The sequence below is a fragment of the Rhinopithecus bieti genome, unplaced genomic scaffold (assembly GCF_001698545.2).
Source record: "Rhinopithecus bieti isolate Rb0 unplaced genomic scaffold, ASM169854v2 scaffold_54331, whole genome shotgun sequence".
Taxonomy (NCBI): Eukaryota; Metazoa; Chordata; class Mammalia; order Primates; family Cercopithecidae; genus Rhinopithecus; species Rhinopithecus bieti.
In genome coordinates this window covers 876913-892728 of record NW_016821659.1, presented here as the reverse complement: position 1 = coordinate 892728, position 15816 = coordinate 876913, and the positions used below count along the sequence as shown (strand labels likewise).

General features: G+C 45.0%; 1 protein-coding gene across 17 annotated transcripts in view; it reads left to right on the top strand.

Moving 5' to 3' along the window:
• The window catches only part of KANSL3 (KAT8 regulatory NSL complex subunit 3), a 59548-nt gene that overhangs the window by 39787 nt on the left and 3945 nt on the right, over positions 1–15816 (top strand). For 8 of the 17 annotated variants that reach the window (XM_017860490.1, XM_017860485.1, XM_017860492.1 and 5 more), the window contains 3 exons: positions 394–616; positions 955–1088; positions 7472–9906. In XM_017860490.1, the coding sequence (XP_017715979.1) occupies positions 394–616; positions 955–1088; positions 7472–7492 (378 nt within the window). In that variant the 3' untranslated portion in view covers positions 7493–9906. Of the gene's footprint in view, positions 1–393; positions 617–954; positions 1089–7471; positions 9907–15816 lie in introns of those variants that run through there. The other 9 variants (XR_001883058.1, XR_001883057.1, XR_001883056.1 and 6 more) reach the window with 4 other exon arrangements.

Genomic DNA, 15816 nt, shown 5'->3' with positions numbered 1-15816 from the left:
GGCTGGGCAGGTGTAGGGAGGAGGCCTCCTCAGCTTAGTTGGTTTTGGCAGGGAAACTAGGTCTGGAGTCAGTGGTTCAAGGACAAACAGCCTTCTAGCTACACAGCAGGGAACTTCCAAAGGTTAAGGTCTATCATTTACTGTGTGACCTTGGGCAGGTTTCTTGACCACTCTGTTTTTGTTTCCTTGTCTATAAAATGAGGTAATAATAGTACCTCCCTCATAGAGTTGTTGTAAGAGTGAAATAATAGCTGCAAAATGCCTGGAAGAGTACCTTGCATGTAGTAGGCACTCAATACATGTTAGCCTTTAATAATATGCTGTGGGCCCTCCAAACTCGAATGTTGCTGTTGGGCGGCAGCTTCTGATCACCTGGGCTTGTGTGTCCCACAGGCCACCAGTGTGAAGTTGCCCACCCCCATGCAGAGCCTGGGTGCCATCACCACGGGCACCAGCACCATTGTCCGTACCATTCCTGTGGCCACCACTCTCTCCTCCTTGGGTGCCACTCCTGGTGGGAAGCCCACAGCCATCCACCAGCTGCTGACCAATGGGGGCCTCGCTAAGTTGGCAAGCAGCCTCCCTGGCCTGGCTCAGATCTCTAACCAAGCATCAGGTGAGTCTCTCATGAGAACTGTGGGGACTCCCAGATCTGGGATCTACCCCCAGGACCTTCCCATCTCACGTGGGCCAGGTGTGATGTTGCAACCAGCCCCACAGGGTCCTGGCATTGACCTTCGGATTCAGCTGTGTGGACCCATCCCCCAGAGAGGTTGAGAGAACACAGGCTGTTTCCTGTTGCCTTTCAGATTGACTGATAGTGCATAGATGACCCAGCTGGGGAGGAGGCCAAGGGACTGTGTTATGTCGGGGAGAAGCTCTCCAGGAAAGGAAAGCCTCAGCAGAAGGTGGAGAGTGTGACTCAAAAATACTGCTTCTCTCTCTTTATCTCAGGCTTGAAGGTCCCCACCACCATTACTCTGACACTTCGTGGCCAGCCGAGCAGGATCACCACGCTGAGCCCTATGGGCTCAGGAGCAGCCCCATCCGAGGAACCCTCTTCCCAGGTGCTGCCCTCCAGCTCACAGGTGAGTCTGCCAGGAAGGACTGAGGACATGGGCTTCATTGCTGGGAAGTTTGAGACCAGCTGACTGGCTGATTGAAGGGGCTGCCCATGCACTGGACAGACGAGATTCCGATTCAAATTCAAATCTGGACTCTGGAGTTTGGCTTTGTAATACTGAGCGAATCATGGACCTCTTTGAGCCTCCTCTTCTACATCTCTCCCTGGATGTTGTGAAGATTGTGTATGTTCAAGTGGGTCGCAGTGCCTAGTATTTAACGTTTTTGTTTGCTTTTCCTTTCGTTTCATTTTTTTTCTCATTCTTGGTTTCATCCTTCAGAGGTTGTGAGTACAGGCTGCTTAGCTAATGCTCCTTCTTTGTTTTTATTTTTATTTTTATTTTTTGAGATGGAGTCTTGCTGTATCGCCCCAACTGGAGTGCAGTGATGCGATCTCGGCTCTCTGCAACCTCCACCTCCCCCTCCCTGGTTCAAGCAATTCTCCTGCCTCAGCCTCCCAAGTAACTGGGATTACAAGCACCCACCACCATGCGCGGCTACAACAGGGTTTCACCATGTTGACCAAGCTGGCCTCGTACTCCTGACCTCAGACTCCTGACCTCAAGTGATCTACTTGTTTCGGCCTCTGAAAGTGTTGGGATTACAGGCTTGAGCCACCGCTCCTGGCCCTTTGTTTCTTTTTTTTTTTTTTTTTTTTGAGACAGAGTCTCGCTCTGTCGCCCGGGCTGGAGTGCAGTGGCTGGATCTCAGCTCACTGCAAGCTCTGCCTCCCGGGTTTACGCCGTTCTCCTGCCTCAGCCTCCGAAGTAGCTGGGACTACAGGCGCCCGCCACCTCGCCAGGCTAGATTTTTATATTTTTTTAGTAGAGACGGGGTTTCACCGTGTTAGCCAGGATGGTCTTGATCTCCTGACCTCGTGATCCGCCCGTCTCGGCCTCCCAAAGTGCTGGGATTACAGGCTTGAGCCACTGCGCCCGGCCTCCTTTCTTTGTTTCTAAGGACGTGGGGACAGAGATAGCTCACTGTGTTGCCCAAGCTGGCCTTGAACTCCTAGGTTTAAGCGGTCCTCCTGCCTTGGCCCCCAAGTATAATACTCTTTCTTTGACGCTGGCTTTCTAGCACTGTGCCTTCCCATATCTTAGCATGTATGGCTGTCTTTTTAGGGCACAGTTAGGTTTTTATAGGTCTCACCCGGGAAGTCATGATGAGTTTCTCTTAGCTGATCTGATTTCCATTGTGACCTTTTCAGGTCAAACGTTTCTAATCTGAAAACGGTGATCTGAGGAGCCACTCAAAGATTAGAAGTTAAGCCAAAAAACAGTTCGAGTCTAGTATTGAGTGTGCTTTCCTTCAGTATCTCCTGTGCAGCTGAGGCCTTCCTGTGTCTCCCTGTCCTTTCTGCCATGTCAACCTGCTTGTGAACTGGAGGTGCAGTGAGCAGCTGATACAGTTCCTGAGCCATTCTAAAAGCTCTTCTGTCGCTTCCTCTCTAGGGAAAATACTGCACAGAGGTCAACACCTGACATTCATTGGGATCATAGCTACCTTTTTTGGCAGAGGGATGGAAATGTTTTAATTTTATCTTGTTTCTTATTTTTTCAATTATAAAAATGATTATGCTTATTTTAAATAATTCAAACATGTTAGAAATAATTAATTTAGAAAGGGAAAGTTTCCCATGTTGCTACTCCCAGAGATGATGATCACTGTTAATAGCTTGATATAGATCCATTCAGATTTTTTTTTCTACACAAAGTATGTTATTTTATTTGTTTTGTACAAATATGGGATTACAGAATATGGACTGTTTTGTAACTTGCCTTTTTTTATAAATCATGTCATGACACATTTCTCTGTCTACGTCTTTCAGAGGCTGGCTAGTATTTCACTGAGTAGATGTAAGAAGATGTATTTCACCACCTTCTGTTAGGTAGATTGCTGGGTTCTATTTTGGTTTTTGATATTTTAAATAATGCTCTGGTGGACACTCTTGCTTATTCTTGGGTACCTTTGGGAGCATTTCTCCAGGCTAGAGAGTAAGTAGAGAATGTGTACATCTAATATCTGGGCAGCTGCTCACTAACTGCCCTTCAAAAAGTTTTTGCTACTTTACAATGCTAGCCACAGTGATGAAAATATCTGTTTCATATTTTGTGGAAATCAGTATTTTTAACTTTATTAATCTGGGTGAAAAATGAAATTGTTTTAATGTGCATTTTCCTCATTACTTAAGAAGTTTTATGTCTTTTATGAAATGTTTGTCATACTCTTTGAATTATAGTGGCTTTATATATTCAGATGTTAATTCTTTATCTGTTACGCAAGTTGCATATGTTTTTCCTGTCAGTGGCTCATCTTTTTTTTTTTCTTCTATCGAAGCATTCATTGAATGTCAGTCATTTAACTTTTATTTCTGGATCATACAGCCATTTAAATTTTTCATATAGTAAAATCTTCAAATATTTTCTTTTATAGCTCCAAAGTTTTATGCCTTAAGAAAGCTAGCCCTATCAAGGATATAAAATAATCCTTTTCTTTTAAAATTTGAATTGTGGTAAAACATCTGTAACATACAATTTACCATTTTAGCCATGTTTCAAGCTTACAGTTCAGTAGCATTGAGCACATTCACATTGCGGTACAGCCATCACCATCGTCCGTCTCCAGAACTTTGCTGTCATCCCATACTGAAACTCTCTGTTTTCTTACAATGCTTTTGTTTGTTTCCTTTAATTCCTTATAGTTCACTTTTGTATGTTAAGTGAGGTAAGGATGAGTCCATTCATCATTCCTCCGCTCATCTAGAATCCACTGCTCTTAACATTCTAAAGTACTGAACACACATGGGCCTGTTCTGTAGTTTTGAATCTGTCTGTCCTACGCTGGCTTTCTGTTACGGGCTGATAGTATGGAGCTTGAAGTTAAGGGAGTGTCGATTCTGTTTCTAGTTTGCTAAGATAATCTTCATTCTTTTCCTTTCTCTTGATAGTTTTGAATTTTGAATTTTGTCCATTATTCTTTTAGAATCACATGAAACGAATGAGGATAAACATTTCCCTTTTTTTTTTCCTTTTCTTGAGACAGAGTCTCACTCTTGTCACCCAGGCTGGAGTTCAGTGGCGCGATCTCAGCTCACTGCAACCTCTGCCTCCCAGGTTCAAGCGGTTCTCCTGCCTCAGCCTCCTGAGTAGCTGGGACTATAGGCTCGCGCCACCACACCCAGATCATTTTTGTATTTTTAGTAGAGACGGGGTTTCACCATGTTGGCCTGGCTTGTCGTGAACTCCTGACCTCAAGTGATCCACCCAGCTCGGCCTCCCAAAGTGCTGGGATTACAGGCGTGAGCCGTCGCGTCCGGCCACCATTTTCTTTTAATCAGTTGAAATGATGAGTTACTCTAATAGGTTTCCTAATACCGAACTGTGTGAATTCTGGACTCAGTGGCAGAGTAGTGTCCTACTCTTTTTACTGTACATACAAAGGCAATAAGACCCTATCAAAATGAAAAAAGAGAGAAGCTAAGCGTTGCAAAAGAAAAGCATGTCTGTTCTATTTGCTTTTATTTTACTTAGGATTTTGGCATCTATATTAATCTATTCAGGCTTTGGACCATAGTTTTCTTCCCCTTCACCCGCTACTTTTGTGTGTGTGCTTTCCTTTGTCTAGTTATGTAAAAGGGGTAATTCAGTCCTTGTAGAATGAGGTGGGAAGTGTTTTTCCCCACTTATGCTCTAAAACGGTTTTATAGTACAGAAATGATAGTTCCTTGATGGTTTGATAGACGTGACCTACCAAGCCATTTGGGCCTGTTTTTAGAGTGTCTTCACCTTTGCTGATGCCAGGTTGATCCACAGCTAGAACACACATCCTGCCATGTGATCCCTTCCCTCCTGTGTTAGATAATCCGTCTCAGCTTGCCACGGCCTGGGCAAGCTGGTTACCACTGAGAAGAGAGTAGAGGTCATTGAGAATCCACCTTGTCCGTGGCTCTGTTGAAGCACAGAATAAAGATCAAGGTCTGGCCTTCTAACTGATGATGTTAACATGAGATTAGTTTTCATCTTAATAGAATAGGTGAAGGCTGGGCCTGGTGCCTCACGCGTATAATCCCAGTACTTTGGGAGGCCGAGACAGGTGGATCACGAGGTCAAGAGATCGAAACCATCCTGGCCAAAATGGTATGAGAGGGCAAAATACAAAATGGTATGAGAGGGGAAAACCCCATCACTACTAAAAATACAAAAATTAGCTGGACGGGGTGGTTCGCACCTGTAGTCCCAGCTACTTGGGAGGCTGAGGCAAGAGAATCACTTGAACCCGGGAGGCGGAGGTTGCAGTGAGCCGAGATCACGCCATTGCACTCCAGCCTGGGCGACAGAGCCAGACTCCGTCTCAAAATAAATAAATAAATAAATAAATAAAATGAGTATGTAATTGCTAGGAGGGGTCAGGTGGTGATTCTTTTCTAACAAGCAAAGGGATGTTACTAGATTACGGCTTCTTGCTGATTCAAAAGCTTCTAATAGTTAACTCAGTGTTCAGACTGCCAGACAGAGCACTGAACTATAGGTCAGGTCATCTGTTTTCAGCCAGCTGTGTGATCCTGGGCAAATCACCTAGCCTTCTGGGCTTTGGTTTTCTGACCTGGTTTAGTGAGGAAGTTGACTTAATTCAGTGACTGTTGTGGTGGCAGGATCAGAATCTCCTCAGGCTTTGGGAATCTAGGTTTTTTAATGCTTAGAAACAAACTACCCATTTTTTGACATTTGTGAGGCAATTGGAAATTTGAACACTGACCAGATAGTTGTTGATATTACAGAATTGTTAAACTTTTTAATGTGTGATAATGCTATTGTTGTTAGGATTTTAAAACGGTCCTTTTTAATTTTAGGGTTCCATACTGCAATATTTATGGATGGAGTGAATTTAAAAAGAAAAGTGGACACCAATTAGGCTGCTCTAGGATCTGTATAAGCACCTAATTATCTGTTTCGTTTCTGGCACGGATTGGTGTTTACCGCGTGTTTCCTTCATGGGAATGGACTGTTATGTACTCCTCAGCTGAGAAGCTGCAGGGAGGAAGAGAACAGACAGAGACTATGTTGTGCCCTGCATCAGAGTCCAAAAAATGGACTCCCTACCTGTGGTTATAAGATCTCTCTCCTCTCTGTCCTGCTGACCATATCAGGACCTTGTCAGCCTGGCAAGCAGCACCTTTAGCTGGAGGCCTATGGCAGTGGGCCTCACTGTAGCCTTGTAGCAGGCTGTGGGCAGGCTGGCTCACTCTAAGGTGTATTCATAATCAGAATAGAGTGATCATCTGTGCACAGCCCTGCCTTTGGGCAGGGAAGCCCATGAGGTTTTGTTTTGGTTTTTTATTGAGATGGGGTCTTGCTGTATTGCCCATGTTGGTGTGGAACTCCTGGGCTCCAGCAGTCTTCCCACCTCAGCCTCCCAAAGTGCTAGGATTGAAGTCATGAGGTTTGATTGTCAAACCCTTCTTCATTGGTGTGATTATGACTCACTGCAGCCTCAACCTCTTGGGCTTAAACAATCCCGTGGCCTCGGCCTCCCGAGTAGCTGGGCCTATAGGTATGCAGCACTATGCTCACCTAATTTTTGAAAAAACTTTGTAGAGATGGGCTAAGTTGCCCAGGCTGGTCTTAAACTTCTGGGCTCAAGCAGTCCTCCTGCCTTGGCCCCCCAAAGTGTTGGGATTATAGGCATGAGCCACCTCGCCTGGCCTTCCCTCCTTTACTGCATTCTCAGAGACCTCTTGGGAGTTTCCCAGTGGGGAGACTTAGAAAGGTGGGGAAAGCCTTGGTGACAAAGGCCACCTCCCTACTCACTTCCTTATTCTTAAGCTGCAGGGCTCAACATTGATGGCATCCCCCCGCACCTACATGTCTAAGGCCTCAAAATCAGAACAGTCATGGAGATCATCCCTTCTGTTCTGTTGCCCTTGAAAACTCACCGATTTCCTTTTTTCTGCATTCCTTTTCTGTCCTCATGCGTAATAATAAGAGGTGACCTTTGTTGTTGAGCACAGATTACACTTAGGTGCTTTATGTGGATTATTTCATTTAATCCTTACAGTGACCCTGGAAAGTAGATGCTGTCATCTACCTCTTACAGGCAAGGAAAAGGAGGCTCAGAGAACATAGGCACTTGCCTTAAAAAGTGGAAAGTTGAGTCTCTGACTCTAGAGTCCATGTTCTGTTAACCACTTGGCAGCTAGAACACGTCCTTGTGTATCCAGCTTTTTTCCTATTGAGAATTACTTCTTTAAAATAAATTCTCAGGAGTCAGGATAATTGGGTTAGAGGGTCTGAATGTGATGATAACCTGTCAAAGCTTTGACCCTTCTTCACTACCTCTCCTGCCACAGCGCCTGCCTCCAGCACCCTGAAGATGCTGTGTGATATGTCCACCTTACCAAGTTGGTAAGTTGGTGATGGCTGCCTCATGGTGGGCCCTGGGCACGTGTGTGGTCCTGCTGAGCCGTCCACGTGTCTGAAGACCTCTTTAAGACAGTCATTTTTGCCTCTCCGCCAACTGTCTTCAGAGTTGGGCTGTTGAGTCTTCAGAGAAACCATTAGGTTAGGTGATATGGTGCCAGCAAGGGAAGCACCATCGTCCAGGATCTGCAGATCTGGTTCCTGGGATCCCCAGACTCCTCAGCAGATCTGGCTGTACCTGGATCAGAGCCACTTCTTCCCCCGCTAAAGCTGTGGTTTGACCCAAGGGTCAGTATATAGGACTACCTGCTGCATTTAATGAAGGTGTTTCCTTTTGGAAGTCTGTGCTACCCTCTGCGCCCAGCTGGGAGGAGACATCCATCTGGTCTGGGGTTTCGGGAGTTAGAATGGAAAGCCCTTTGCTAAAGACTGGAGTCATCTGGCCTGCCAACTGGTGGTTCAGAGCCGGAAGGGCTTGTTTAGGTCATCACTGTTGCCTTCATCAGCAGCCATGGGAGAGTGCTCCCCATGCAACCCCACCTTAGAAACCACATCAGATGCTGAGTAGCTTGCTGACACCTGAAACTTCTGGTTTTGTTAGTGTCACGATGAAGGCAAAGAGAACTGGGCCATCATCTGCCAGCCTCTTTGCTTACTCTAGATGTCGGGAGCAGTGGGTGCCACCTGGTCCCTTTGTCCTTCCCACCATGCGTTTGGGCAGTTTCTGTATCCAGAGAGTCCGCAGGTTCAGATAAGCTGAAGAAGAGGAATAGGACAGCAAAGGAAGTGGCTTGAAGGACATGCCAGTAAGCCCTGTGGTTTGTCACCCAAGGAACTAGTGATTCAGCTGGAGATAAAAAGAAGAATTTGCCAAGTCAGAGAAGAAACCGTAACCCTGGAAAATCCTCTGTCTCCAGTCTCTGGAGGGAAGCAGGGACAACAAGCTAACGTAGTATCTTGGCCATCCCAGGAAACTTGGGGCATTAGGACGATGAAGGCCATGCTTCAGTGTTTTCGTTTCTATTTCATAAGACTTTTTGTTTTCCTGCTTACGAGTGGGAAGATGATTGACAGTGACTCTGCTATGCAGGGCTGTTGGTACCAACCTGAGCGCTATAGGTGGCAGTCCCTGGAGAGGTGGTCGCAGAAGATGGAGCTCTGATCCCCTGCTTACCTCTTCCAACACTCGTGTGCAAAGATAGTTTTAGATTTGGTTTAGGAGCTGTCTCCTCCAGAACAGGCTCCCATACTTAGAATGTTTCTAGTTAAGGTAATAAATTAGGCAACCCAAGTGTGGCTCTGCTCAAGTGTCCTTTTCTGTAGGCAGGAAGGGGCTACAACACGGCTTAAATTATAGTCCATGGTCCTGACCCACAGTACAGTGTGTATCTACACCACGCCACCTGTGTTCAATCTGGGAGCCTTCCTGGCCACTCTGAGTGGCAGCCAGAAGGGAGCTCATAGTGTCTAGGAGTCTCAGGCAAGGTAGGTCAGGGTACTGTGGGAAGGGGGATGTGTGTGATAGGAGAGGGTACCGCAAACACCATACCTTCCCTCCCTGACCTGAAAAACTGATCTCAACAGGGATTCACACAGAATTAGGCTGTGTTTTTGCATTAGCTGGTAGGTGACTTTCTCAAAATTCTTAAATTCAGGAAGTATTTAGTAAACTTGAGGAAGGTATGAAATCTGGAGGAGGCATCCAGGACCCAGGGGTTTGATAACTTTACAGGTAGGATCATACCACACCAGAAGAGCAGTGGACAGTGAGACATATGAGCTATATGAAGCTTTTAGGAATGATTTAGGACAGACAGAGCCCTGAACAACCCATTCATGACTTAAGTTGTTGGCTCAGTGTATGCTGGGGACAAAGAAAAACTAACAAGCTGACCTGCCTTTATGGTAAATTCTAGTGTGCTTGCAAGGGCTGACTTCCTGAGGTGTGGTCTCTCCACCTTGAAGAACTCCTCAACTGAAGAAGGGGAACTGTCAGAACATGGATTGTTCTACACCTTGGACAGGGTAACAGAGGAAGTGGCTTCCAGTTCCCTTTGCAAACTGTATTTCTTAGAATGCGAAAGGAAGGTTTACCTACTTCCTAGAACACCTGGAATCCATAACCTCAGAAAGTGATACTATTGGTAGAAAATGTGGAAGGATCAGGAAGGTCTTAGATTCTTGGATGATAGATGTATGTTGATGCCCTGTGGAGATTCCTTGTGCTTTGAGGTCACTGAGGTAGGAAAACCTGTCCGCTCTTGGTCTCACCACTAGAACAGTCTTGGGCTGGATGGGTTATAGAGCTGAGGGGCTGTGATGGTTCTGTTCTTACATTAAACAATTAAAAACACCAAAAACAACATTTGGATTGCTTCAGCTTCTTTTCCGTTGACTTCTCATATGTATTCTGGTAACCACCCAATGAAGTGGGCACAGGAGATAGAGCTAAGATATTGTAAGGCCAGTGATCATCACCTCACCAGTGCCAGGTGGTATGAGGTGGTACTCTAATTTCCTTTTTTCTTTCTTTTGAGACGGAGTCTCGCACTGTCGCTCAGGCTGGAGTCCTGTGGCGCTATCTCGGCTCACTGCAACCTCTGTCTCCTGGGTTCAAGCGATTCTCCTGCCTCAGCCTCCCAAGTAGCTGGGATGACAGGTGCCCGCCACCACACCCAGCTAGTTTTTTGTATTTTTAGTAGAGACGGGGTTCCACTATGTTGGCCAAGCTGGTCTCAAACTCCTGACCTTGTGATCCGCCCACCTCGGCCTCCCAAAGTGTTGGGATTACAGGCATGAGCCACCGCGCCCAGCCTGTAATTTCCTGTTCACTAGTGAGGAAACAGGCACAGGGCAAACAGCAGGAAATGGCAGAAGCAGTACTGGAACCCAGGTAGTCTGATGTCGGTGTCTTTTCTACTTTGCACTGTGCTAGGGTTCTAAGATGGGAGACTGGAAGTAGAGATGAGCCCAGGAGGTGAGAAGATGGCGGCTCGGCCTGCACGTGGCCTTTTGGGTTTACTTCCCACCAGGCCAAGAGTAATCGATGTTGCTATGGTGGGGCTCTTGGCTGAGCTTACGTCAGTAGGTGGGGTCCCTCCACCTTGATCCTGAAAGATCAGTATCCCTTTGCACTTCCCATACCTCCACCCACCCCCAATAAATACATAAAAGATTGAGAGATGCATGAATGAATTCCAACCTCTAGATTATTTGTTAACTTGTGTTCAGGAGGACCTTCCTTCTAACCCCTAAATTCCAGGTCCCTACCCTTGGCATCGGAGCCCTCTGGGTGGAGGCCATAGTTCTGGTATGCTGCTTGGAGTGTCCAGAATACCTGGGCACATCGTGTTACCCTCCTTAGTAGACATCTGATGTGCTGTCTTCTCCCTCAAACTCTAGTCTCACTGACTTGAGCAGTCAGGTCAAGCGAGACGAGGATTAGATTGTTAAAATGACCGCTGTCTGAAGCTTCAGGGGTATGGGGACAGGGCCATAGCAAATAATGATGCAGATAAGTCTTTGTTACATTTTTTTTTTTTTTTTTTTTTTTGAGACGGAGTCTCACTCTGCCGCCCAGGCTGGAGTGCAGTGGCCGGATCTCGGCTCACTGCAAGCTCCACCTCCTGGGTTTACGCCATTCTCCTGCCTCAGCCTCCCGAGTAGCTGGGACTACAGGTGCCCGCCACCTTGCCCGGCTAGTTTTTTGTATTTTTTTAGTAGAGACGGGGTTTCACCTTGTTAGCCAGGATGGTCTCGATCTCTTGACCTCGTGATCCGCCCGTCTCGGCCTCCCAAAGTGCTGGGATTACAGGCTTGAGCCACCGCGCCCGGCCTTTGTTACCTTTTTATCTCTTTTTCAAGCACACGTTTTGGTCAGGGTTGATGGCTGCAAGGAGGAGAAACCTATTCACCACCAAAATATCTCTGAAAGGGAATGTTCTCTCATCAGGCATTTTTATAGACAAGGAGCCTCACGGTTTTTGCTACTTGCCTCATGACCTCAACTGACTTGGGCTTGCCAGGATCCAGTTTTGATCCTGTTGTCACAGGACTTTTCAGCTGCAGAACCCTTCCTGGATGGCTGGTCTCTTTCACTCAGTTCTAATTCTGCAGACAGCCTGATGGGCTCACTCTCACTTGTGGGTTGGTTCTCCTTATCTCTCCCCACCCAGTCCAATCATAGTATCCAGAAGATGAAGTCATGTGATTCGTATCATTACTCTTCTAAGGAGAAGTAGATGGATTTAAACAAAACAAAGCAAAACACTGCTGGGCTGTTAGATATGTGTGTTTTTAACCTGCAATTATAGTATAGTATAACACCCTTCACCAAGTTTCCCCTGGTACTTACATCTCACATAACTATAATACAAAATTAAAACCAGGAAGTTGGTACAATGTGTGTGTTTAGTTCTGTGTCACGTAATCACTGTAGCCATAAACAAAATACAGAATGATTCCATCAGCCCAAAGATCTCCCTCATGCCACCACCCCTTTATGGTCACATCCATCTCCTTCCCCACCGTTCCTGACCCTAGCAACCAGTGATCTCTTCTACTTGCCCTAAATGGGATGATGTATAAATGGGATCCTACAGTGCATGGCCTTTTGAGATGGTCTTGTTTTCACTCAGTATCATTTCCTTGATATCCATCCAAGTCGTTGTATGTATATGAGTAGTTCATTCCTTTCATTGCTGAGTGGTATTTCATGGTACGGGTTTAGCACAGTTTGTGTAACAATTGATTCACCTATTGAGGGACATCTAGTTTGTTCCCTGTTGGGGCTATTACAGGTAAAGCTGCTGTGGCAATTGTATGCAGTGTTGGTTGTTGTTGTTGTTGTTGTTGTTGTTTTGAGACGGAGTCTTGCTCTGTCACCCAGGCTGGAGTGCAATGACACGATCTCGGCTCACTGCAACCTCCACCTCCCTGGTTCAAGCAATTCCCCTGCCTCAGCCTCCTCAGTAGCTGGGATTACAGGCACACACCACCAGGCCCAGCTAATTTTTTTTGTATTTTTAGTAGATACAGGGTTTCACCATGTTGGCTAGACTGGTCTCAAACTCCTGACCTCAGGCAATCCTCCCGCCTTGGCCTCTCAAAGTGCTGGGATTACAGGTGTGAGCCACTGTGCCCGGCCAATTGTATGCAGTTTTTTTTTATGAGAACATGAGTTTTCATTTCTCTATGATAAATGACCAGGAGCGTGATTACTGGGTCATATGTTAGGTTTTAAATTTTTTAGGAAACTGCCAACCCAGCCTGATGGCTCACACCTGTAATCCTAGCACTTTGGGAGGCCAAGATGGGAGGATTGATTGAGCTCAGGAGTCTGAAACCCCCTAGGCAACGTGATAGACCCTGACTCTACAAAAATACAAATTAGCCGAGTGTCATGCCGCGCACTGGTAGTCTCGGCTACCTGGGAAGCTGAAATGGAAGGATTGCTTGAGCCTGGGAGGTCAAGGCTGCAGTGAGCTGTGATCATGCCATGGTACTCAATCTGGGCAACAGAGTGAGACCTTGTTTCTAAAGAAAAAAGAAACTGCCACTGTTTTTCAGAGTAGTTGTACTATTTTACATTCCTGTCAGCAGTGTATGAGAGATTCATTTTCTCTGCATTCCTACCGGCACTCTATATTGTCTCTTTTATGATTTATTTTTATTTTATTTTTGGGAGACAGAGTCTCACTCTGTCACCCAGGCTGGAGTGCAATGCGCAATCTTGGCTCACTGCAACCTCGGCCTCCCAGGTTCAAGCAATTCTCCTGCCTCAGCCTCCCTAGTCTGGGATTACAGGCACCTGCCACCACATCTGGCTAATTTTTTTTTTTTTTTTTTTTTAGTTTTTAGTAGAGATGGGGTTTCACCATGTTGGCCAGGCTAGTCTTGAACTCCTGACCTCAGGTAATCCACCCTCCTCAGCCTCCCAAAGTGCTGGGATTACAGGTGTGAGCCACCGTGCCTGGCCTCTTTTATTTATTATTTTAGCCATTCTAATAGGTGTGTAGTGGCATCTCATTGTGGTCTTTTAAATTTGTTGAGGTTTATGGCCCAGGGGTGATCGATCTTGCTATGTATTCTGTGGGTGCTTAAATGTGTTCTGTTGTTGGGTGGAGGGTTCCATAAATGTCGATGAAATTGTTGGTTGATGGGGTTGTCAAGTTATTGTATATCCTTGCTGATTTTCTGTCAAGTTATTCTGTCAACTGTTGAAAGAGTGGTGTTGAAATTTCCAACTATAATTGTGGAATTGTCTATATCTCATTTCAGTTCTGTCAGTTTTTATTACACATAGTTTTCCGTTCTGTTTTTTGGTACGTACACTTTTAGGATTTCTGTGTCTTTTTGGTGGATTGACCCTTTTATCATTATGTCATGTCCCTCTGTCCCTGTTAGTTTTCTTTGCCGTGATGTGTACTTTATTTGACACTATACCCATTCTACTTGCTTTTGATTAATGTTTGCATGATATATTTTTTATTCTTTTGTTTTCACCCTGCCTATGTCATTATATTTCAAGTGAATTTCTTGTAGACTGCATGTAGCATATGATTTTTCTTCTATACCATTCTCATTCTTTTAATTAGAGTTTTTAGACTGTTTTCTTACATGTAATTATAGGTAATGTCAGGCCTTAAGTCGGCCATTTTAGTTTCTGTTTTCTGTTCCATTTTTTGTTTTCATTTTCCTGCCTGTAAGTGGGTTACTTGAACACTTTTTTTAGAATACAATTTTGGTTTGTTCATAGTGGTTTGAGTTGTATCTCCTTGTATAGTTTTTTAGTGGTTGCTCTAAAATGTTACTTTATATAACTTATCACAGTCTCCTGGTATCCACATTACCCTCTTCCACCTCTAGTATAACTATCTATGTACTTTGACAACCACATTAGACAGTGTTGTAAGTTTCGCTTCAAATATAATTTAGAAAACAAGAAAAGGGCCGGGTGCATTGGCTCACGCCTGTAATTCTAGCACTTTGCAAGGCCGAGGCGGGCAGATCACTTGAGGTCAGGAGTTCAAGACCAGCTTGGCCAACATGGTGAAACCCTGTCTCTACTAAAAAAAAATATACAAATTAGCTGAGTGTGGTGATGGGCGCCTGTAATCCCAGCTACTCGGGAGGCTGAGGCACGAGAATTGCTGGGACAGGAGTGTGTCTTATTGCCAGGTGGCGGTAGATTTCCAGGCTAACCACATGGTCTCTAATGGCACAACAGGATTGGGGGTTGGGAGCCTTATTACTACTCATCGGGATTGAAGTTTTAGTTTCCCACTTGGCCTTCTTCAACACCACCCCACAAGTAACTAAACATTTGAGGAGATAGCCACTTCACAAAAGGCAACAGTGGACAACATATACTTTCTGAAGCAGAATTATTGGAAGAGATAAGTTAATATGTGACTGATATATGTAAGGAGTTATGGTTGGTCAGATATTGATATGAAACAACAGGAAACTTATTTAAAAACCCAGAAATGTTATAGAAAATATAATAGCTAAAACAAGGTAATTATGGGATAAAAAGTAGAAGGGATATGGCTAAAGAATTAACTGGAAGATTAGAATTAGGAATTCTCTCAGAAGGCATCAAAAAAGCCAGGAAGTATAGAGGACAGAAGTAGAAACAGTAGAACACAATTAAGGGTCATGAAGGGAAAGCTGGCTACTCGGGAAGGCGTTCGAGCCTGTAGTGTGCGATGATCAGGCCTGTGGGTAGCGACTGCACTCCAGCTTGGGCAACATAGTGAGACCCTGTCTCTCAAAACTGTTTTCAATTTTTAAAAGCCATGAAAGGAAAATGAGATAAAAAACAAGGAAGTAATTTTTTTACATAATAGAGGATAACATTTCTAAGAATTAAGAGAAAATTGAAAGGCCTCAGTTTGAAAGCATTCACATGGAGTCTCAACTGGGAGCAATAAGGAGAACCCACATCTAGACACATTATAATCAAAGACAGAAAATCTTATTTTTAAGTTTTATTCCATTAGTTGTTGGGGAAGAGGTGGTTTTTGGTTACGTGGGTAAGTTCTTTAGTGGTGATTTCGGAGATTTTGGTGCACCTGGCACCTGAGCAGTGTACACTGCACCCAATGTGTAGTATTTTAATCACCCCCACCCTCACCCTTACCCCGAAGTCCTCAAAGTCAATTATATCATTCTTTTTTTTTTTTTTTTTTTTTGAGACTGAGTCTCACTGTCATCCCGGCTGGAGTTCAGTGGCATGATTTTGGCTCACTACAAGCTCCCCTCCCGGGTTCAA